Genomic DNA, 23,820 nt, shown 5'->3' with positions numbered 1-23,820 from the left:
TTACTTTTTTTGTAGGAAATGGTGTTGGTATTGTTTCAATATCAAGTTCAAAATACACATTACTTATATACAAATATCGTTAAAATTGAAATTCAATACTATACTAACGTATTTTGTGAATTTCAATTACAAGTTCAAGTTTTTAACACATACAACGCGAATAAAAACTAATTAGACTGTTATTAAGTACTTTTTAAACACTTCAATTTGATTTGCGTAAATTAAATAAACATTGCTTCCATTGGCATTGGGGTTAACACCTTCACTTGTGTTCCCCTGAAGCTAATTAAGCAGAGTTTGCTATAAACGTTATGCATATTTTGTTATGGCTAGTGTTTGATACATTCCCGGCTAAAAAAGATGCAAGAACATAGTTCAAAGTGATCGTCAATTTCACAACTTCTTTAGCAATATTATATTACAATTCATTCTAAATGGCTTCTTAAATTCGTCAATATTGAAGCACTTGAAAATATCGAAAATAGTTAAATTTCACTTCAATTTAAATTTGATGGGATTATAAAGTGTTTTCATATTTAATTTTGTAATAAATTGTGTAAATATTATTTAATAAACATTATTCGTAATCAAATTTTAAATTTATAAAAGGTTTATAAAACAAAATTTTGCATACAAAATCTGTTTTATAAAACTCTTGAACCATTTTTTTCTGGCATTATTTTTTTATCAGAAGTAACACTTTATTTAATTGTTAAGAACTATTTGCTGTCAAGCCCTAATGGACACATTAGCTTAAACTGATCATTGTATTTTACGCTGTTACACGAACATATTAAATATGAGAAATATTGTAAGCGGGTTCGGAATGGGTTGCGGTTTCAGCACGTATCTTTCACGAAATTTCCTGTACTCGTCTTTAACATAATATGCTTTTAAGTCTCTGTGAATGTTTTCTTCAACACTAGTTCTACTTACATACTTAGATTCGGTATATCCAAATTGGTTTTAAACGACTTTCATTCATTGCAGTCAGTTCTTAATTCCAATTGATCATTGATTAAACAGTGAATTTGAAACCTTTCCACATGCCATGACTAGACATTGGTTTATATTAATAAACCTGGCAGATGGACAATTTCTCATCCAAAATGCAAAAATATAACGTGTTTACTGTTAAGATGGAATTAGAAGGAACACTGCACTATCAAAGAATAACAATTTACGAAAAAATATGTATCGATGTTTCTCAAGCTAAGATTTCGATAGCATTTTGTATGTTATATAACATCGTGCTAATGTCCGACTCGACTTCGCTGGGTGGCGGGAATCCGAAATGTCCAATTTTCCATGAATCTAGCGAATAAATATGACTGAATTTGACGAACGCTATATCACCATAGGTTAAGTTGGCTTTGAGGGCTGCTTTGGTTTATGGATTATTCCTATAGACTTGCGACTCAATATAACCCCAAAAGAAAAAGTCTATTGAGGTCAAATCGAAAGATTTCGGTGGCCAGTTTTCATCACCTCCACGTAAGATGACCATTAGAGTGTCCCAAAAATTTTATTTTTTGGAATTTCGGAACGCATACCCTCTAATTTTTTTATATATATAAAACTATAGTTCAATATGAAATTTTGTCTTTCTATCATGATTGCAACCCGTGCCGACTTGCGATTTAGTTTTGTGGTGCATTAACAAGGGGAAAAATGCATTTTTTTCAGTTTTTGTAAAAATGTTGCCATTAAATAATTACTTTTGCAATTTTGCCAGGCCATTAACGTGTCTCAGGCCACTAGAACAAGAAACGTAAGGACAAAATAAACATATTTTGAGAAATATTAAAATAAGAGCTTATTTTTACTTAAAATATATCCATATTTACTTGTATATGAGTTTTTGCCGTTAACCTATTCGCAGTTATGACCAAAAAAAATTATTTTTTTAATGGCAGTTTCAAAACTCCAATTTAAATTTTTTCAAAAATTTGTTATTGTCAATATAATAGGGAATAAAAATGTAAAAAAATAATGTCAATATCTCCTATAGTTTTTCTGTACATGCGATTTAAATTTTTCGATTTCGAGAAAAACTAATTTTTTGGCCATATTTTGGCGAATGAGCCGAATTTCCTTACTGTTATGATTTTTAAGTAAAAGCTATTCAGAATATTATAGTCCATGTAATTTTAAATATAGTATGAAAGTTTTACTAACATCGGAAAACGCGAGAAGGTCAAAGGTCAAATTTTTCAATATTTGGAATTTCTCAAGGAAAAATAGCGAAATGTTATATATTTTTGGTCCGATTTTGATGAAACTCAAGAAAAGTATAACATGATGTCTAGTATTTATAATAACAGCATAAAAATTAAAATTAACCGTTAATAGCACTTGGGGTTAAAAAGACACTCAACTTTTAAAATCACGAAAAACACAGTGATGATCAACAAATTCTGAAATTTGTTTAACAAAATTTTTAAAAATTTGAAATTGGAGTTTTGAAACTGCCATTAAAAATAATATTTTTTTGGTCATACCTGCGAATAGGTTAACGGTATCCTACGAAGACAAAAACTCATATACAAGTAAATATGTATATATTTTAAGTAAAAATTAGCTCTTATTATAATATTTCTCAAAATATGTTTATTTTGTTCCAACGTTTCTTGTTCTAGTGGCCTGAGACACGTTAATGGCCTGGCGATTTTTTAATAACTTTAACATTTTTTAACCAATTTTTGTGTTTTGTATCTTATTAGAACGACAATTACGTACACATATCGATTCTTTTAAATTAAATTGCAAAAGTAATTATTTAATGGCAAAATTTTTACAAAAACTGAAAAAAATTGCATTTTTTTCCCCTTGTAAATGCACCACAAAACTAAATCGCAAGTCGGCACGGTTTGCAATCATGATAGAAAGACAAAATTTCATATTTAACTATAGTTTTATATATATAAAAAAATTAGAGGGTATGCGTTCCGAAATTCCAAAAAAAAAAAATTTTGGGACACTCTAATGACCATGCCCTCAATTTGCTAGTGCAGAATGTCCAATATGGCATGAGCTTGTGGCACATAGAAACGTCCTCTTGAAACTACATATCGTTTGTTGACGACCTCAAACGGGTTTTTGGCTTATTTCGGTATCGGCATTTGTTGTAATTTCGATAACTGCATTTTAATAACGGTAATTTAATTTCATAAATAAGTTGAGAAACGTGGTATTTTACTATATTAAAATTTCTCTAGATTTCAGTAAACTCAATTATGGCAAGAAATATTTGAATTTTCATAAATACTAACGGATTTTATAGCTAACGTTATTTGCTATTTTTTGGTAACGGTATTTGGGGATAACTGTATCATAAGACGATTCAGAGAAAAATCTATTAATGATATGATGTCATTAACACAATTCAATATCTTCCTCAACATATAATAAGGGTTTCTAAAAATATGAATGCTGATTTTAAAATTAACATGAAAATATTCCAAATTTTATTTTAATCCAAAAATATAAAAGTTCGCTTATGAGAAGATGAGAGTAATTACGCTTAACACCACAGCCTCAAGTATTACTAATTAGAAAACAGTTTGAGTTTAAATAAATGTATATAAATATTCTCCAATAGTGTTTACACAATTGCTGTTTGTTCATTTGAAACGAATCAATGTAGTTACGGAAACACTTACAGTGGATAGCCAATATGAGCAATAGCAGAATAAATTGCTAAATATTTCCATGGATTTATTACCTCTTCGATTATTTATTATATACTAAAGCAAGCTCCAAATTCATAGGGAAAGTACAAACAACAAAAACCATTTTAGAATAGTGTAAATCTCCATTAATTTCAAGACTTTGTCAGCCAATATTTTTTTAAATACGGCTAAATTTAGTTTGAGAAAGAAAACAATAAATTCAATATTGAAAATGTCCTATAGCAATTATATATTTTCAAAACTTTATTAAATTTTTTTTAATTCAAAAAATTATGGAAGACTTTTTGAAGAAATATTCAGTTGAGTTTTTGTTATAAAAAAATATCCTTTGCATTGTAATTCAGAAACAAAAAAGCTTTACATTTTTTGATTCCAACTATGAGAATAAAGAAAATTTACATAAAAATTGTTGAGACAGATAAATGTAAATATAGTCCTCAAGTAGATTCCATATATAGCACAATTTTTCAAATCGGAACGAAAACAGAAAATTGTCGTGTCATTGTCATATCCATACTCATTCATTCGTGTTATTAAAATCTTAAATTACAGATTTATTTTTAAATTTTTTAATTCGCCCAGTGTGCGATGTAGAAGCATGTATACATTTCTGCTCCCCACTGTATATGTATTTAACTTTTTAAGAGACTACGTCACAAATAAAATTCTAAATTGAAATGAGATTATTTAAATGATTTTTACTTTAATTGTCGCCTCATTTACAGCCATTCCAAATGTACCAATGGACACATACTGAAGCGCCCACAACTTCACAACCACACACACCCGGTAAATTAGATAAAGTCACCTCATGGCCGTACTGTAGTACCCCCACTTCGGCAATATCACGTATACCAAAAGCCATTCAAGTAGAGACGACACCACTGTCTGATAGAGACAGTGGTTTTATGCAGCTACTAAGGAAACGGCTTTTAACTTGTTCCACCATAGCAGAGGTACATGTTGTGGTCAATGACATGTTGTCGGTGGGAGAACCTTTAAGACGACCATCAAAACGTTGTGTGCTATTGACAGATCTATTAAATGCCAGTGAAGCGACAGTATATCAATATGACAAGAACAATACAGACGCTAGTTCCGGCTGCGAAAGTGGAGTTCAGGAGGCTGGAGTACAAACCGAAGACGTGTCGCAGGCGATAACGGAGTTTGTATGCAGCAAATGTAAAGATAACAAAGAGAATTCAGAGATATTGAGGTGTGATAAAGAAATTCAGGTTTCGCTAAATGGCATAACTTGTGAAAATAAATTAAATGAACTGAATCCCGCAATACCGCCACCTCCTCCACCAATTGGGAGTCTAGCTGCACCACCGCCTCCTCCTCCTCCTCCACCACCTCCTTTCATGGCTCCTCCGCCGCCTCCACCACCACCATCCTCAACATCAGTTTTACCGCCTCCACCACCTCCTCCTCCACCATGTATGGCTGGACCACCACCTCCACCGCCGCCTGGATCCTCATTAACTTCTACGGCACTTACGCTCAATACATCAGCAGTTCCTCCGCCACCGCCGCCTGGAGCACCTAAAGCCCCAACAACAACGACGCCAGCCCCTCTACCAAATCCAGCTGAAGGAGGATGGTTCAATCAAGCAAATAGTAAGTATATTTCCCTAAGATCCCTATCTAAACTAACTATCAGTAATTGCTCCAACTGCCCCCAATTTAGCGCTACGGAAGACTGCCGTTAATCCTCCGAAGCCCATGAAACCTCTCTACTGGACACGTATAGTAACGCAGCCTCCTCCACCAAAGCCCATTGCTCTAATAGCTGCTGCCACTGGTGACACCACTGACTCCTCAACTCCCAGCACATCTCCAGATGAGCCGATTACTTCCGATTCGCCCTCAGCTCCTAAAGAGATTTGGCAAGAAATAGATGAAACCAATCTCGATAATATTGATGAGTTTACTGAACTATTCTCACGAGAAGCGGTAGTACCCAGAGTAGTACCCAAAATAAAGACCGAGGTGCGTATAAGACCAATTAAAGTACTCGACAGCAAAAGATCGCAAAATGTGGGAATTCTACTGCGAAGTTCTCACGTCGACTTTTGTGAAATCGAGCATGCTATCTACCACGTTGACACTTCTGTCGTTAGTCTGGAGACTCTACAGCAAATCAATAAGAATAAAGCAACCAATGATGAGCTAGAACGCATCAGGGAACAAGGAGACACACCTCTAGATGAACCCGAACAGTTCCTATTAAAAATCTCGCATATATCTATGTTCACCGAACGCATATCGTGCATGGTATTTATGGCTGAATTCGAAGAGACTGCCACTGCTATAGAAAGGAAATTGGAGGTTGTCATGCAATTGTCTCAATTTCTAGTCGAGAGCGAAGAGCTGAAATTAATATTTGCAATTATTCTAACTTTGGGCAATTATATGAATGGCGGCAATCGTCAGCGCGGCCAAGCCGATGGTTTCACTTTGGAAATTTTAAGCAAATTAAAGGATGTTAAATCCAAGGACTCTCAAACTACTCTATTGCACTTCATAGTCCGAACATATATTGGTAGGAAACGAAAAGAAGGGGTACAGTTATTGGAAATACCTTTGCCAATACCGGAACCTTCGGATGTGGAGAGAGCTACCCAAGTGGACTTTGATGAGGTCAAAGGACAAATTACAAAATTAAGTGATCAATTAAACGGTTAGTTACTGATACAATTATTATTTTATATTATTAAAGTACTAATACTTATTTCTAATATCAACTTTTTCAGCTAAGATACGAACTACAGACAAAGTCATCATACATTCGACTGCCGAAAATACGGAACCATTTAAATCAAAAATGGAAGAATTTGTAATAAATGCTTCCAAAGAAATTGACAAACTCTTTAAGGAACTGGATGATTGTCGCGAAGTATTTATAGAGACTATGAAATTTTATCATTACGCACCCAAGTCAGGTACTTTGGAACAATGTACACCAAATAAATTCTTCGAACACTGGACCAATTTTACAAATGATTTTAAGGACATCATGAAAAAAGAAATCGCTGTACTATGGAATGAATTGTAAGTTTTCAATTCACTTTTAACATTTCAAATAAAACACTCAATAATTTTTGGATTTATTGCAGGTTGAAAAAGTCTAAAGATGTACAAACGCGCAAAACAGTTAAAACTACAAAAGTAAAACCGGGTGGCCTAAAAGAACGTATTATGCGTCTTAATAAAAAATAAAATCGTTGTTAATTATTTCCAGATACATACTGAGTATTTTATCAACACTTTTATAAATTTTATCAATTAATTGCCTTAGAAAAACAAAAGAAATTAACGAAATGAAGCACATTTTACTTATCCTCCTCAATTATTGTCCGGCGATGGATCGATGGATAAATGAAGGATGGATGCTGAGTACAGATCAATGAAACTGCGTTATTAATGTTTAAGTTAAATTATTTTCGAGATTTTTCGACGAAATCACTTCAAAATAAAATGTTCTATTTTTTGTATTTTTTTTATTTAGAGCATTTAATGGTTGTTATTCCCCTAAAAACAAAAATTTTGTATTTATTTCTATTGCTTTACTCTTTATATAAAAAAATCGCTGAAATAAAAGAATATTTAAGTTAAAAATATGTATTGTGAAAAGTTATTTATTTTAGTTAATAATATAAAATAACGGCCGTATTTAGAAAAGCTCTAAACAGATTTATACAATACAATGTGTAAACATCGTATATCCCAAATATACTACCTCCGGAATTAAAATTTAGTGTTTCCTCATAGAAATACATTCATTTTTGTTATCAAAATACTCATCAAGCACTATGGTAGTATCAGTGAAAATGTGTTTGTGTGTGACACCGACAACGCTTGATGAAAAATAAAAAAAAAATAGATTAGCACGCTTGATGTCACTTTTTGATGAGCGTATGATGTTTTCATCAAGCACGAAGACATTCTTCTTTCTAAACATGCTCCCATTATTGCAATTAAAGTTGCATCCGATATTTGACATTTTTTTTATTTTATAGTAATAAAAAGCCAATTTGGCCAAAATAATATTACATAGTAAAAGAACAAATGAAATTTTTAAATACACTTTCAGTAAAAATGAAATATTAATGTTAAAACACCACAAAAATAAAATGCAAATTAAACACACACGAAACTGACATCACGCATTTTGATAGTGTATGGTGCCATTTACAATTTAACAAAATGACAATAAAAAAATTAAAGTACAATAAAATTATCTGAAAGAATTTAATCCAAACTGTATAATTTTAAAATTATAACGGTTATTTAGCTCAGACTTCAACCTTACCTTGCATCACATAGTGTTGCATTCCATTCAATTTCGCATCTTTGATTTAAACAGTAGTAAAATAATCTGCGTCGCTTAGGGCTACTATTTTTACAACTCTGTCCTTTTTAACCACAAAAACAAAACAGCACGCATTTTGTGGCTAGAGTAGCTACTCCAGGAATTTTTACTTCCAAATTTAAATGCATTTAAAATTTATAAAGTTTTTAAATTATTTTGAACTTAAAAGGAAACAGTTAAATTCTTGAAATCAAACATAGGTAAGTAAATCAATACTATAGCTTGAAAAAAATAATAAAAAGGGTTGGATCAATCAATTCACTGTATTTACAGCCAACAAACATGTCTCGTGTGACACGCCGCAAACATGTACTCAAAGAGATGATGGAGGACGATTTTGAATTGCCCAATGAAAATCAGCAGATAGTACGGGTAGTTTGCAGTCGAGGCAACAATTTGCATGAGGTGGAAACCGCCAATGCAGATGATGAAAATTTTCTAGGTAAGATTATCATAAACCACACATTGTTTATGATGTCGTTGTAACGTTTTACTTTTGCAGTTACCATGCCAACGAAATTTCGCAAAAACGTTTGGGTTAAGCGGGGCGACTATATTCTCGTAGAGCCTATAGAGGAAGGTGACAAAGTCAAAGCGGAGATTTGTAAGATCCTAACACCTGAACATATTAAGGAGTACACAAAGGCCAAAATTTGGCCAGAATGTTTTGCCAAGAAAAATAATCAAAATATTGAAAGTGATGGTCAAAATAATAAATATGTTGATAGCGATAGTGACGATGATGACTTGGAACCAAATATGAACAGGCCCATGCCGACAAGGAACATTGAGGATGATAGTGATGAAGATGATGATTACTCAAGTTCAGAAGAGGACTAGTGTAATAGCCGTTAGTAGTAATAATAAAATTCTTTCCATTATGATTTAGAAAAATAAATTTTAAATTGGATTCTATAAAAAATTCACTTGATTATTGATATCAAAAAACAAAATTGTAACTAGCAATTTTTATGGTGAGACAATGGGCCCTACAAACTAATCGAAAATTAATTAAAGCCTCAAAATTTTACATAAAGAAAAGCCGCAACGATATTTAGGATCTTATTTAATTTTTTTAGGCATTCATTTCATTAGGGACTTATGTAGTTCATAATGAAATAATTCCCCAATTTGTAAAAATTAAATAAATTCCCAACATTTTTTGGGGGGATTGTCGGCCTTTGGCCGGCGAATGGTTTTATCCTCTGGGGAGTATCAAAAATCAGCTTCGCTTAGCAAAGATTTCTTGAATTGACGGCCTTGACGGGGCGAAAGGTTTTATCCTCTGGGTTGTATCAAAAATCGGCTTCGCTTAGCAAAGATTTCTTGCACTACCGGGCGAAAAAGTTTTTTGATATCATTGTATAAGAAATCTTTACTGGCCGAAGTCGGTTTTTGATACAACCCAGAGGAGAAAACCTTTGTGGCAATGCAAGAATTTAAACAATTTGCAAATTAGGGACTTAATTTTTGGTTTGGAGTTTAGTTCGCTTTGCTGAGGCTTATTTAATTTAGAACTTTTGAATCATTTTTTACCTATGGATTACTAAGTCATTAACATAAAAAATAATTTTCACCAAAATTTTACCAAAAAAATTTTTGAACTAAAATTCACCTTAAAAAAAATGAAAATGGTATATCGAAAATCAATCGTCTCCTAACAGTTCAATAATTCGTATTGTTTTATATTGTTGTTTACTTACCCAACTTCAGTATGGTTGAAAACTGTCATGTGTCCGTCCCTATGGAAGGGATAACAAGATGTGTGAGATATTAGATATTATAATGTATGAAATACGACATCTTCCAAATGTTGACAGAGATCGGTGAGGTACAATTTTCAATGATTTTGGCGCATATACAAATATGCCTGAATCTAACCGATGAACTATGTTATGTTAACTTTGGCATATGACTGTAGAAAAAAAAATAGTCAATACACTAAATCGTTTTTGCAAAATGTCCAGTGTGGCGATCGCTGTTCGACAAGCTGGAAAAACCAACTTGTCACGGTTTTTTGGCATCAGCGGCTGAATAATAAACAAATGCATTTCTTAACCTTAGCAATATTTGTACAAGTATACAAACAAAATTATTTAAGATTTTTTTATTTAAAGCTGGACTTTTATTCTTCATTGTTATTGCAGGTTGAAATTAAAAATGATTTTTTATTTTGTAAATTCTACATATTATTTTTTTCTTTGAAATATATTTTACTTACAGCTACACAGAGATTAGAAAATGGGGAAAGATGAACAAAATAGGGGATATTGAAAAATAAAGAACAAACTAAAAACAATCATTATGTAATAGTTTCGTTGTTCTTACTGCATTTTTATGGATGGATGTTGTAGTATGAGTCAATATTTTCAATAATTTGAAACACAAATCCAAAAATAATAAAAATATTTCATATAGCAAATACCAATATAAAATTTATTGGTTTTAAAAAATTCCTCTGTCGGGTTGTACTGTAAAAGAATACAAATTATATGAACTTAAAAATTGAAGACAGAATAAGATATAGAATAGAAATGCTTTAAAAAGTGGTGGCATATTTAGATAAATATTTTCATATTTGGTTTAATAAACTGGTGGTCAGTTTGTTAATTTTATTTTTATTTTTTAATTTTATATCAGGTTGATTTGTAATTTTTGTTTTGTTGTTTTAATGCAAAAGCTACAAGATAATAATAATAAATACTAATGTAATGTAAAAATATTTGAGATCCTTTTTTATTAAGCATTCTTGTGAAAAACATTCATTCACATTCATTCATTTAAAAATAGAAACGACTACGAGCCTGAGAAAGAGTGAGTGTTTATGAGTGTGGTGAGGATAAGAAACTAGAGACAATTCGAATTTTAATGCAAAAATCAAAATAATAAAAATCTAATGGCATTTTTCTACTATCGATGTTTGATTTTAAAATTTAGTTTGCTGTTTGTTTTTTAAGCATGTCTTGCGAAAAAAAGGTGCTGGCGGATTTTGTTGTTAATTTTAAAATTGTTTGTTGTATGATTTTTATGTTCTATGTGATAATTTTAAACTTATATCAATGTGAAAAATACATTTTAATAAAATACAAATATCTATCACTTTGTTGTCTTTTCATTTCTTTCACTTTGCAAATTTCATTAGCCACTAATCGTTGTGGTCAAATTTAAATTATGTTTCTCGTCCTCGTCTTGTTTCTCAACAATTGATACGGAATCATTTGAACTACGCACGTCGTCAGTGCTGGCGATACCGCTTTCCTCTAAAGAAGGCCTTTGGTTGGTTGGTGTTTCAGTGGTGTTTTCGGTGTCTGTAGCGGTGGTAGTGACATTGTTACAATTACTTGGTGTATTAGGATTTTGTGATTCTATTAAAGGCAACGTTGAAGGTCGTATTTTTATAAAAGGAAAATTTGATTGACTTTCCAACTGGGGCGTATGTACGGCTACAATTTCTGTTTGAGTAGCAGCAGAATCTTTTTTCTCTACATTTGTTGAGATGTTGGAGGTGGTGGTGGCGGAGTTAGCGACGTGTGCAACGTTGTGGGGTGTAGTCGATAAAGCTTCAGCTACTCCTGCGGTTAAAAGACGTTTGACATTTTCTTGCGGCAAATTGCAAAACAATGTAAGGCAATTCAAAATATCCCTCATAGAACCTTGCAATTGCTGGACCTTAAAATTAAAGTTTACAACATTTATTATGTTTTTCCAGATTATTAATTTATATCTACCTGATTCGTTAACATCGTGCAGGTTTTAGCCAAATCATTGACCACCGTTGTTGAACTATTATCCAAGCTTAATGTATTTTGACCCGGTTGATTCCCTATCGATGTCGTTGAACTGGTGTTTTCCACATTTTGACTATCGATTGTCGTGTTGGTGTTGGTAGCTGTTGTATTCTGCATGGACGAGACTTTTTTCCATAATGCATTAATGGCCTGCATTTGCAATTGTTGGATTTTGCGCTCATTTTCTAACTGAGCCTTCGTCATCTCCATATCTTTGGTTAATTTACTAAAAACAAATGTGAATATGTTATTATTAAAATGTTTTGCATTTACTGCTAAAATATAAATAAAACTATACTTGTATCATAGTATGTGCCGGCGAATATGTTGTTTGTGAATTTGCTGTAGCAATATCACTTAAACAGAAAATACGTTAAATTTTGATATCAACTTTTCAAAAAATCACTAAAGAATTTCAAAATCAAACAAAATTTTTTCTCTTAACCATTCCATTAAATAATTCATTACGAATTAAGTCAAATGTAGTGAATTCATTTCTTTGAGAAATAATTCTGTATAAAATGAATTCCTTATCGAATGATTCAATGTATCTTTAATTAAAATCCATTACAAAATAGTAGAATTGTCGTGTTCAGTTTTAACCGAAAGCGGAGGTTGTTCAAGGTGTAAAACCGTTTCAGTATTATTTTTATCTCAGAGAATAAAAACGTAATAATGATAAATCTTGAAAACATTTATCTTCACAGCTTAAAACCCCTTATACTACTGCCCCATATTCTGTCTTCGAAAAATTAGTTCTAATGGCGGCAGGTCGCTTTATTTTATATTAGCATGAAAAATCCAAAATATTAAACCAATCTTCCATCCCATCCCAGTACGTCTGGAATAGCAGCTCGATCTACTACGTGTAAGTCGTTCCCACGACAATTGGATCTCCGCTCCGGAACGACCCGAATCATACTCGGCAAAAGATTGTCAACTATGCGACAGCTGTACAAACCGAAAGTTTTTTTTCTTCTCAATTGCCACGTTACTGAATGTACCACCCCAACAGCACCATACCCAGAGGTAGAGATGCTAATCGGGACTGATTTTTAAAAATCCCGGGGTTCGAGATTTGTTAAACAATCCCGAAATGCCGACCCGGGGTTTCGGGATTTTCGAGGGTTTCTAAATCCCGAAAATTATAAGAATGAAAACATGCATAATTATGTCTTTACAATTGAAAGTAAATTTTTTATTTAGCAAGTAGTTTGTATGTAAAAAAATAAATATAATTCATAAATAAATTACATATCGCACTGGTTCCTCTAAAGAGCGTCAACTCAAAATTTTAAAATGTTCAGTAGAAGCAAAAAACTATTTTATTTCAATACATTACAATGAAACAACTGTACGGATACAACTGTATTTTTTGGCGAAAGAGTAGAGAAAATGATAGCAAATTTTTACAGTGGGCACATCGATTTCTTGCAAAAAGTGAAAATTGAAAAATTTTGAGTTGACGCTCTTTAGAGGAACCAGTGCGATATGTACATTTGATTGCAATAAAATACTTGCATGAGTACATTATATAAGAAGAAATAACACTGAAGTATGTACATTAGGCTGGGTCGAATTGTATGGACGATCAAAAAGTAAAAAATCGTATAGCTGGAACACAATCTTCGGAAAATTCTAAGAAAGTTTCCTCAAGAAAACATAGGTCTAAAATTAAACCCTATCTTGCGCATTTCGTATTTTATACAATAAAAAAAACTATAAAAAAAATTAAATACTGAAATATCATTGGATAAAACTGAAATATAGGATAGGATTTGATTTTAGACCTATGGTTTCTTGGGGAAAATTTCTTAAAATTTTCGGTAGAATGCGATTCTGCTATACATTAGGGTATAGCAGAAACGCAATTACCAGTATGTTTTTAGAAACCCCACTGAAAGAGCATTTCCCGCTCGCCACACATCTGCATGGATTCAGATAATCAGCAACGGCCATGTCAATGCACCATCGTCGCCGCACTGGATTTATCCAAGGCATTCGATACGGTCGATCACTCAATGTTGATCAATGACATCACGAATTCCACACTCTCCAATGATGTCAAACGCTGCATAGCCAACTATCTATGTGAAAGACATTCGTTTGTCGAGTTCAGGGGTCAGAAATCAAAATACCGTAAGATACAAATCTCACCGATGCTCTTTAATATACATATATTTAGCTAAGCTTCCTGAACACCCCACAGATGTCTCTTGGGTGTCGTATGCAGATTATTGCACTATAATTTCATCAAGTGTCAACATCGACGACATACCATAACAAACTTTTTACAGGAGGGCAAATTAAGGTTGACCAAATAAGTAACAAGAACAAGGTCCTTAAAGCCCTAGAGGCACCTATTGGGGCATGAACAAGGAGACGATTATAGCGACATACAATGCGAATTGTAGCTCTTTTCTCAATTATTCTGCCCCAGTACTGACCTCATTCCTTAGTGACACCCAATGGCGAGGTTTACAAACGGCCCAGAATAATGCTGTCCGGATCGCAATTGGTTGAGGAGACCCGGTTACTATCGGTCAGACAACATAATGTGATTTCAGGAAAAAAATATCGGCCACAGTCGAACTGTTACAACAAGAACTGCGTGTAAATAACTCAACTGAAAATATCACCGTAAAAGAACAGTGGATAATGTTTATGGATGTTGTCGGTCAGGAGACAATGTCTTGACCAGGCATTTCTAATTGGCTTGCATACAGCTTAGTCAGAACCATCATATGATGAAACAGGACTCATTCCATGAAACTTCCGGATCGATTTCCGACGATAACGTAATTACGCAATGTCATAATTGCGATTCCTCAGAAAACGTTAGAATAAATAGCGGTATCAGCATATATTAATGGCTTAAGATGCAACAGAGTCTTAAACGAATATCCATCTCGGACAGTGAGTAGCTATTTCCCATATACACGAAATCTGCTCTAGTACAAATATGATCAGGCATAATTGTACCAAACTGTAAATAATTTAAAATTTTTTCAGGATCTCTAAAAACAGTGCTACTAGAGACAATGGAAAGAAACAAACTTTTATTAGGAAAGGACATATGTAGACTGATGATCATTCAGCCTTATCATGTAAGGCGTAGTCGTTTTACGACAATGACAGTCTCGTACTAGATTCATGAAACAGATTGAATAATTTCTTTAATCTAGTATGAAACTGTCGTCGTAAAACGACTACGCCTTACATGATAAGGCTGATTATAGTAATCATGGATCGTTGTTCGGAACGCGGATTTTTTGTAGAATGTTCGATGCTATAATTCTGTAGTTTTATATGACTATGTAAACGACATAGGTTGACGGTAAATAAGAATTTTAATGACGTTCATATCGTCACCTGAAATGCAAAAGGGCTTAACAACCAAAAAATTCTAAATTGAGTTTTTAATGGATATTGGGACAGCGCATCAAGGCATATCGTCGTCCGGGGGTTTAAGTACTTTAACATAATTTTTCGAAGAAACTACTCGATAGGATTTTGTCATTTTTATACCATATATTTGTTTCAAAATTATGATTCTGAGGAAACATGTTTATATCCCGATCGGATCTACAACGGGATATTTTCTAACGGTAATAAAAATCCTGTTTGCTCTATACGCCATCTGAAGCATATTTCCTTGCAAATACATACACGTAGAGCAAAGCAGCTTTAACAAAGCAATAAAACACACCTAAAAACTCAGTAAAAATAGATGCATTTACAAAAAAAACAAAAATAAAAGCTATTCACAAAGTTATTATGGAATATACCAAAATGATAATAAAAAATTAAGATCTTAATTCATTTTTTGAGATATATAAATTGATTAACAATTTTAATTCAGAATTTTTTTCATTTTGAATTTTCGCTTTTCTCATAACGATAGATACTTAACGGTGATGGTAATTGATTCCTGCAATCTTTTTTTTATAAATTTTTATAATTTTTATTATAAATATTTGCTGCAAAATTGAGTTTTTTAATTTTATTTTGAATATATTGAAGAACTTTTATTTTAGTAAATGGAAGAATCGAAAAATTTAATTAAAATTCTTAAAAAGTGAGAATTGCATTTCTACAACCTTAAGTTTTATTTTATTTGTTTTAATTTTTTTCAAATAATTAAAATTAATAATTAATTTCAAATAATTAAATAATTAAAATACTATGAATTTCTAAACGTTTCAAATAATTGTCTAAAGTACTGTGAACGCAATCGATTTCTGGAATTTGTGAATGACCAGTCTCAGAAAATATCTGGATAATACTTTTGACCTGTAAATGGTCTGACAAAATTTTAAAATTGCTGTGGACATCATTAATTTTTATTTTGGGCAAAAAACGAATCACTCAACATAACTATATTTTGAATAGTTGGATGTTCTATCATCAGAGTATTTAGTAGTTTGTATATATAATAGTTATAAAATTCGTCCCAAAAGCAACAATAAGTAAATTTTTCCTTATTGGGAAAAATAATTGTATCGGTCATATTGTAAACATTTATTTTGCGATTATAATAAAATGCAAAACCTTAGGAAGGTTGAAAGCGATTAGCAAGTCAAAACATACATCATCAGAAAAGGGTCTTGTTTTCAGTTATCTACGTCACGTACTACTTTTGTTTCATTTCTGTAAATATCGAATTCTTCAATTTCATCCTCCGTTGTTTATTATTTTTTTTATTGAAAATTCGTAAAGGACAAATCAAAATTGAGTTTGAACTGATTTCTATAAAATCCTTCCGATCCGAGGGTTGTTGCTCCACATAAATGGGCAAATGCACGCTAAGATGTTACAGCTAAGATGTTAAGCGCGTCAAGCGCTACGAATAAAAAAATGTTCAACGAGATAGCCGAAAACGTATTGCAGATTTGAAAAATTTTAGGTCGAAAACCTAAGGTGGCATCCTTAACTCAAAATTGTCAAAATGGCACATAGAGCACTTAAACCCCCGGACGACGATATGCCTTTAAAATCAAAACATTTCATTTTATTAAGTTTTTTGTCTCTCCTGTAAAATTTTAAAAACTGATGATAGGCCCTTTTGCATTTTAGGTGACGATATACATATAAAATAATGTCGATTATTTTTATTTTATTTCTTTCCGGAAAGAAATCACAATGGTCATACGATTCTCCAAGTGAAGGTGTACAAATGTACACCTTCACTTGGAGAATGTACACCTTCCTATCCTAAAAGTTAATAGATACGAGGGTGGGTCAATAAGTCCGTGACTTTTTGAATTTCCCGCCACTTAACTGAAAAGCAATACTGCTCCTGTTAACAGGATATGTCAGGTAACTCCTGTCAAAATTTGAAGAAGCAGCGTCATTTAGTTTGTGATTGACAGCCAATAAATGGCTGTCATGTGATATGAAAGAAAATGGAAAAAAGTGAATTTGGTGTGCGTAAGCATTATTTTTTGCGGAAAACTACCATCACTGAAACCAAGGCTAAGCTTGATAAAGACTATGGGAACTGAGCACCATCAATTTGAATGGGAAAAATGTGGTTTACTGAATTTCGTTTATACTGAATATATAAATTTATAATATCGTGGCTATAGCGCTAAAAAAACCCTAACAAAATGAGTCAAATTTAAATGTTTTACTTGATTGTAAACATTGTTCTAAATTGTAATAAAATGTAAAAAGACTTAAAATTTCAGCAATCTATTTCCGCGACTTTAAGAACTTGAATCACAGACAATGCAATGTATAAAAATCTAAATGAATGATATTTTGCATACGTTTTTTTTAATAATTTACTTACTCTATATATTCGTGAGTTCGTTTCTTTAGTAATTTTTCCGCAATATCCTTAGTTTTCTTGCGAGTTCTATAGCCGCGCCATATTTTTTGTATAACTACTGCCGAGTTTTCAGTATCGGGACTATGATTTTGACTAGAATTTTCCATATTTTGTTTAAGTTGTTGGCATCTGCAAAATCGTAATTAAAGTCATGAAGTCATTAGTATTAACTAAGTCTACTGTTTACTTACCTTTGAGCAGCTTTATTACGTATAGTTTTCAGTTTGTCAACATTTATATTATCACTGTCATCGTCTGAACTGCCACCACCGGAACAATCATCCGGTGCAGCTACGTGCATTGAATTGCTAATAAATTTCGATTTCATTTGATGATCAATGTGCGATGCATGTTGTTGCTGTTGACTTCCTACATTCTTTGTGTTCGTTTGATGGTGCTGTGCAGTATTCGCGGTGCTGGAATGTGAATTCGTTTTTCTTGGACTCATTACTGGACTACGTTCCGCGGTGTTGCGTTTTAAATGTGGACTACGCATTTTTGGAGAATTTAAGCGATTATCTGTCAAATAATAAATACAATTTTCAAAATATAACTCAAAAGAGAAAAACATTTTGAAATTTTGATTGACTTGTAATTCACAAAGGTACCTTTGTTTTTGTTTATTTTGGTCTGTTGTATTTGAGTATTTATAGCTGAGACCGTAACTCTTTGAGCCACCGAAACTGGACAAACATCTGGACTCATGAGAGTTTCTGGTACAGGGACCATCTTTGAGGCAGCATTTAAAGGTCCTCCTAAAAAACACATTTAGTATCTAACATACAATTTGTTAACAAAAACTATTATAATCAATATACCATTATAGGGATTAGGCGTTATAGTGCGAGGTGTTGAATCTTGCGAGTTATTCATTTTAGAATTTGAACTGTTGACATTAGAGCCATCTATAGTCTGCGACATTATAGTATCACAATTTTTAATATTTTCTATTAATGAAGTTGTCATCTGGACTAAATGATTGGCATTGGCCACTGAGTAAAAAAGGAATTTATAAAGAAATGTACTGAATTTTAGTGGCACAAAGAACCATACCTTGTTCATTTGTTGTATTACCATGATAACTGTTTACCATAGAATCCGGTGAACCCTGGCGTCCGCTCAAACGAGAAACTATAAGAATTTATTATAGTTATTATTTGAAATCTATTTGAAAAGTCTACTTGCCAATTGACTTTTTGCTTTAAATTCAATGTAATACTTACACCTAGGAGACTGTATTCGACTCGCTGGCTTTTTACGACCCGAAGATGGTGAATTATTAGCAGATGGATTTGAATGTTCAGAAATTTCCTCTTGCAATTGACGTTGATGATGTTGGGCTTTGCTAAGTATTAAACGTAGCTTGCGCTCATTCTCATTTTCCAACGCTTTACCAATTAGCGGGCACACTGAACTCAAGTACTTGGCCAAAGGAGCCTGTTCGCCCAAACGAAAACTGCGCCCACGACCCTGACTATATAACCATTCGGCTTTAAGACTAAAAGAAAATTACTTATCGTATATTCAGAACTGATTAATAAAAGTGAATAAAAACCTTTCAATTGGATCCACCACAAAGCCATCAATAATTTTTAAACTTAGACACCAATTCAAAACAAATGGTCTATGATCGAAACCACTGCAAAATATTTATAACATAATTGAATTATTGTCAACAATTCTATACAATATATCTAGTTATCATAACTTACTCTGGTCCAGCCGTCATTGAGACACAAGGATTTTCGTTAATCGTTAAACTATTTAGATTAATAAGATTAGTTAATGAACAAATTTCATTGAGATCACTTATATTGTTTTTAGCCAAAGTAAGGGCTTCCAATGAAGTTGGTAAATATTTGTCACATTGTCTCAAATGTGTTAAACGATTGCCATGCAAATACAACTCCTGAAATGAAAAAAAAGGATTATGAATCGGATAAATTATATACATAAAATTTGTAGATGATTTTAAGATATATATTGTATATTCTTATAGAGCTCTTCACAATTATAGAATTTAGACTATTTTACAATTGGACTAATTTTCAGATAATAAATAAAAATAATTATTAGAGATTTATGATAATTTTTATGAAAAAAAAAGTTAAGTAAAAAATAGCATACCTTAAGGCTTTTTAAAAATGAAATATCCGATATACTCCCAATACTATTTTCAGCTAAATTCAAAAATTCCAATTTTATATTTGTATTCAAATGCTCAATTGTCTTTATATTATTGCCCTCCAGATTCAAATAACGCAAATGAACACACTCCTTCAGACCTTCAATCGACAGTATGCCATTGAAGGAAAGATTTAAATCTCGTAGGCAGTGTAGACGGCAAACACCATACATGCGTAATAATTGATTTTTGCTTAAAGACAACTGAAAAGAAACCAAAGTAAAATAAAAACATTCGATTAGTTTCTACGATGTCTGAAGACTTTATTTTTGTCTGTTTTTCTCTCTGACCTCCATAATGCAGTTGGGGTACATTTACCTTTTCAATTTTAAGATATGAATCGATATTATCAATTTTTTGCAATTCATTTTCCTCCAAAAGTAAAGTACGAACATTTTGAGCGTCTTCTTGCTTTGGCACCTTCTTCAATTGCTTGCGAGACAAATCCAAAATAACCTTTTCATTTTCCTCCTCACCTAAGCCAACGGAAAAAAATTAAGAAAAAAAATAATAGCCATAAATCAAAGTTGAATGGCGACATAGTTAAAAATATCGTATTTTGTGGTTTATTTTTTAATTTTATTCAAGGAGTAAGATGTTTGTTTGTTGGCCATAAGATGTTTGAGAGGGTTGGTAAGTGACGTCATATTCTTGGCATTTAATAATTTATTTATTTATGCTATTACCAACTGAAATCAAAAACATAGGGGTTGCACTTTTCAAATACTTGAATTTCTTATTCCCGCAACAAAACAGGATATGTTTGACAATTAAAAAGTAAAGGAATTCAGTTGACACATAAACACATATCTCATACATATTTAATATTGCATGCAATCCAATTGGAATTGAAAATTGTATCCAACTGGTATATTTTTATGACATAAGTTGTATTATCCTAATAAAATCCTTAAACTTACTCATTTTGTTCATATGATATTAATTTTCAATTAATATGTTTTCTATATAATTTACTACTTCCTATAGATGTGTTTGCAGCTTGGTGTCGTTATGGAAAAATCAATTTTCGTCCTTTTGTTTTGGGGGAGTTTTTTATTCTTACTGCAGACAGTACGGCTGTTTAAAGTCCAGCTTTTATTTTCTACTGTATTACACTTTTTATATTATTTTGCAATGCTTTATTAACTGTAGACTTATCCATTTTTTATTTCAGTATTTAAACGTAAAAAATAATATTCTTAATTTTAAATCCTTGTATTTTAAATATTTCCACAGTTTTTCAATATGAACAGCAAAAGAATTTTTGTTGTTTGGATTGATTATTTTTTCCACCAAGCAGTGATGGCAATTTAGCGATTTTCCGTTCAAATTTCGCGACTTAAAAAAAATTCTAGCGAAAACCCATGTTGGCAACTGATGCCGTTTAAAATCGTTGGCGAAACTATATCGATAAAAATATTAATGTTATCACAAATAATACAGATATGAATCAGCTGGTTTCCGTAATATGGCAATAGACAAAAGAATCTGTCAAAATGGCTGTGGTTTGAAAAGCGGGACATATACATACCAAACCCGTTGCCTATTGAAAATTGTTTTTTTCTCGCTCTTTAAACCACAATCATTGAAAATTGGTTGTAGAACGTCATTTGTTGTATAATGTAATAATCTTTGAATGTTATTTTTAATTAAATATACATACGAATACGTACAATATTTTCAATTATTTTAATAGCAATATCAAAGTATATAAAATAATCATCAGTAGTACATCCTTGATACCCTCTTTCTATACCTGACAAATTTTTATCATCATAAACTTCAAAATGGTTGTCTAGATAAAGAATTATCTGGTATAGTCTCCATTTACTAGTATTATTGCTTCGTTATGATAAAATTGTTAGTGCTTTTGCTTAGACAATTTTGTCTTGACAACAAATGTCATTTATTGTTATGATGAATATTTGTCAAGTATAGACAGGGGGTTAAATACAAATTGGCAGAAACGATCAAATAATAGAGCCCTAAATATTTGTTGACGGGACGTTAAAATCGCCAAATTTACAAAATTAAAATACAACTATGAAAATTCAGTGGCAAAATTTAATTTCACATCATGCTGTAATCATATATGCACAAATTAATATAGTATGGCAACTATAACAAATAATTTTTTTATCAGCTGTGTCATTTTACAAAATTTGGCGCAATCAATTTGTTTATTTCGCCACAATCAACTCGGAAAGAATTGCATTAAATAATTGTTAACAATGGCTGGAACATTTGAACCACGCACTCTTGTCAATGGCAACATGTTAAGAACTCATGTAGGCCAAAATATTAGCATTATGTTGTGTGTGGAAGATGAGGCTGGCACAAATTTGACAGGCACCTCTACGGATGATCAAAAAATTACGGTGAGCTTGTCCGATTCAGTGGGAGCGGCTAAGGGTGATTGGATAGAAGTCATAGGAAAAGCAGCTGGTCCCACAGCAATAAGGGCTAGTGAGGTTGGTATATTGTATAATAAAGTTGCATACACATTTTTAATTTATTTATATCCTTAGGCTATTATGTTTGGTGGAGAAAATGTGGATTTCGACAAAGAAGGCTACAACATGATGGTATCATTCATGAACAATTGTAAAGAAATTTATCGTCATGGTTAATTTGTATAAGAAATAAATTTATTAATAAGTAAGTTGCCTGTTTTTTATTTAAATTTTCAACTTGTCTCAAATTGATTGCCGAAATCGAACATTCTCCTGTAAACAATAATTTGTCTAAAAAGGTTGCCACTTGGAGATATAATTTACATGTCTCAACGGATGCTTTCGTAAATGTAGCTAAGTTGTGCATCACAGATGAAATGTCATGCAAACTATATGCAGTAGTGGTTGCATAGATTTGCGGCATCACTGCCATTCAAAATACGCTTTATCAAACGCTAAACGTTCGGCGTATATCCGAAATGTATAAAATAAATTGTAAAAATAATTGAGCCAGTAAGGACTCCTGATGATTTAATATAATGTTAAAAGAGTCATAAAGGACCTCTGTTGAATATGTAATAAGTCATTAAGGAATTCTGATTCGGCTTAAGACACCGAATCAGAATACAAACATTTGACACAAAAAACAACTTAGAATGTTACATTTGGCTATGCCGAATAACAAACAAAAATGTATGTATGAATATAACACACGTTCAAATGCAAGAAAATAAGAATTATGTATAAAGTAATCCTTTGTGATAACTTCGAAATCGATGGAGAATATTTTGTTAAGTGAATATATGGCAAATATGCATATCATGTAATGCAGAAAAAAATTTTCTAAAAATTATACCCGTCGCCGGACAGAATTGATTTTCATTGGCAAAAACATAAATTTTGTCATTAGTTAGTAAACATTAGGGTATTCATTCGACTAATGATCGTTCGATTCGAACAATTTAAAAAAGGCCATTTTCGAATAACGAATAATTCGAAAAATTGTATGTGGAATAATAGAATAAAACGAATAAATGTTCATATATATTTAAATTTACAAAATTGCTTAAAATTTTTCATAATTTAAATTTTAACTAAGTAATAAGGACAGAGGCAATTTGGAACTCGTTAGTAGAACTTGGGGTTAACGACTTCCTAGTGAGTTGGATAATCTTAATGCTGGAAAGCAGGATTATCAACTCAACACTAGGGGACGATGTGATCAGAAGACGGGTTACCAGAGGTACACCACAAGGTGGAGTTCTTTCTCCTCTTCTGTGGTTACTGGCGGTTAATCCTATTCTCAGGACCTTCGAATCTAAGGGTAGGAAGATAGTCGCCTATGCGGATGACGTGGTGATCCTGATTAAGGGAAAATTTCTCTCAACTATCAGTGACATCATGCAGGAGTCGCTTGGCGATCTCTCGTCCTGGGCAAAGACTAACGGGCTGGGTGAAAACCCATCAAAGACAGAATTGGTGTTATTTACTAGT

The 23,820-nt window shown here is 32.3% G+C and overlaps 4 protein-coding genes across 6 annotated transcripts in view; 3 read left to right on the top strand and 1 right to left on the bottom strand.

Annotated features, from left to right (window-relative positions):
* Positions 1–7,315, top strand: part of capu (cappuccino) — a 253,224-nt gene extending 245,909 nt beyond the window's left edge. For 2 of the 3 annotated variants that reach the window (XM_065501681.1, XM_065501683.1), the window contains exons 6-9: positions 4,418–5,312; positions 5,356–6,375; positions 6,449–6,746; positions 6,812–7,315. In XM_065501681.1, the coding sequence (XP_065357753.1) occupies positions 4,418–5,312; positions 5,356–6,375; positions 6,449–6,746; positions 6,812–6,914 (2,316 nt within the window). In that variant the 3' untranslated portion in view covers positions 6,915–7,315. The remainder of the gene's footprint in view (positions 1–4,417; positions 5,313–5,355; positions 6,376–6,448; positions 6,747–6,811) is intronic. The other variant, XM_065501682.1, reaches the window with a different exon arrangement.
* A 798-nt stretch (positions 7,316–8,113) lies between these two features.
* On the top strand, positions 8,114–8,989 carry LOC135950258 (probable RNA-binding protein EIF1AD). The gene is made up of 3 exons (XM_065499799.1): positions 8,114–8,267; positions 8,341–8,509; positions 8,570–8,989. The coding sequence occupies exons 2-3, from the start codon at positions 8,350–8,352 to the stop codon at positions 8,905–8,907; spliced, it is 498 nt and encodes a 165-aa protein (XP_065355871.1). The 5' UTR covers positions 8,114–8,267; positions 8,341–8,349; the 3' UTR covers positions 8,908–8,989.
* Positions 8,990–10,636: 1,647 nt separating this feature from the next.
* On the bottom strand, positions 10,637–20,343 carry Cep97 (centrosomal protein 97kDa). Its single transcript, XM_065501064.1, has 12 exons — positions 20,192–20,343; positions 19,816–20,076; positions 19,401–19,597; positions 19,244–19,327; positions 18,912–19,186; positions 18,742–18,819; positions 18,507–18,680; positions 18,297–18,443; positions 17,880–18,207; positions 17,650–17,817; positions 11,796–12,081; positions 10,637–11,736 (listed from the first exon to the last, which is right to left on the bottom strand). Exons 2-12 carry the CDS (start codon positions 20,044–20,046, stop codon positions 11,206–11,208), a joined length of 2,499 nt encoding a protein of 832 aa, XP_065357136.1. The 5' UTR covers positions 20,047–20,076; positions 20,192–20,343; the 3' UTR covers positions 10,637–11,205.
* Positions 20,344–22,059: 1,716 nt separating this feature from the next.
* RPA3 (Replication protein A3) lies at positions 22,060–22,535 on the top strand. The gene is made up of 2 exons (XM_065501065.1): positions 22,060–22,344; positions 22,402–22,535. The coding sequence occupies exons 1-2, from the start codon at positions 22,105–22,107 to the stop codon at positions 22,501–22,503; spliced, it is 342 nt and encodes a 113-aa protein (XP_065357137.1). The 5' UTR covers positions 22,060–22,104; the 3' UTR covers positions 22,504–22,535.
* Positions 22,536–23,820: the final 1,285 nt, after the last annotated feature.

This window comes from Calliphora vicina, chromosome 2, assembly GCF_958450345.1.
Source record: "Calliphora vicina chromosome 2, idCalVici1.1, whole genome shotgun sequence".
In the NCBI taxonomy this organism is placed as follows: domain Eukaryota; kingdom Metazoa; phylum Arthropoda; class Insecta; order Diptera; family Calliphoridae; genus Calliphora; species Calliphora vicina.
This window is presented reverse-complemented; position numbering and strand designations above follow the sequence as displayed.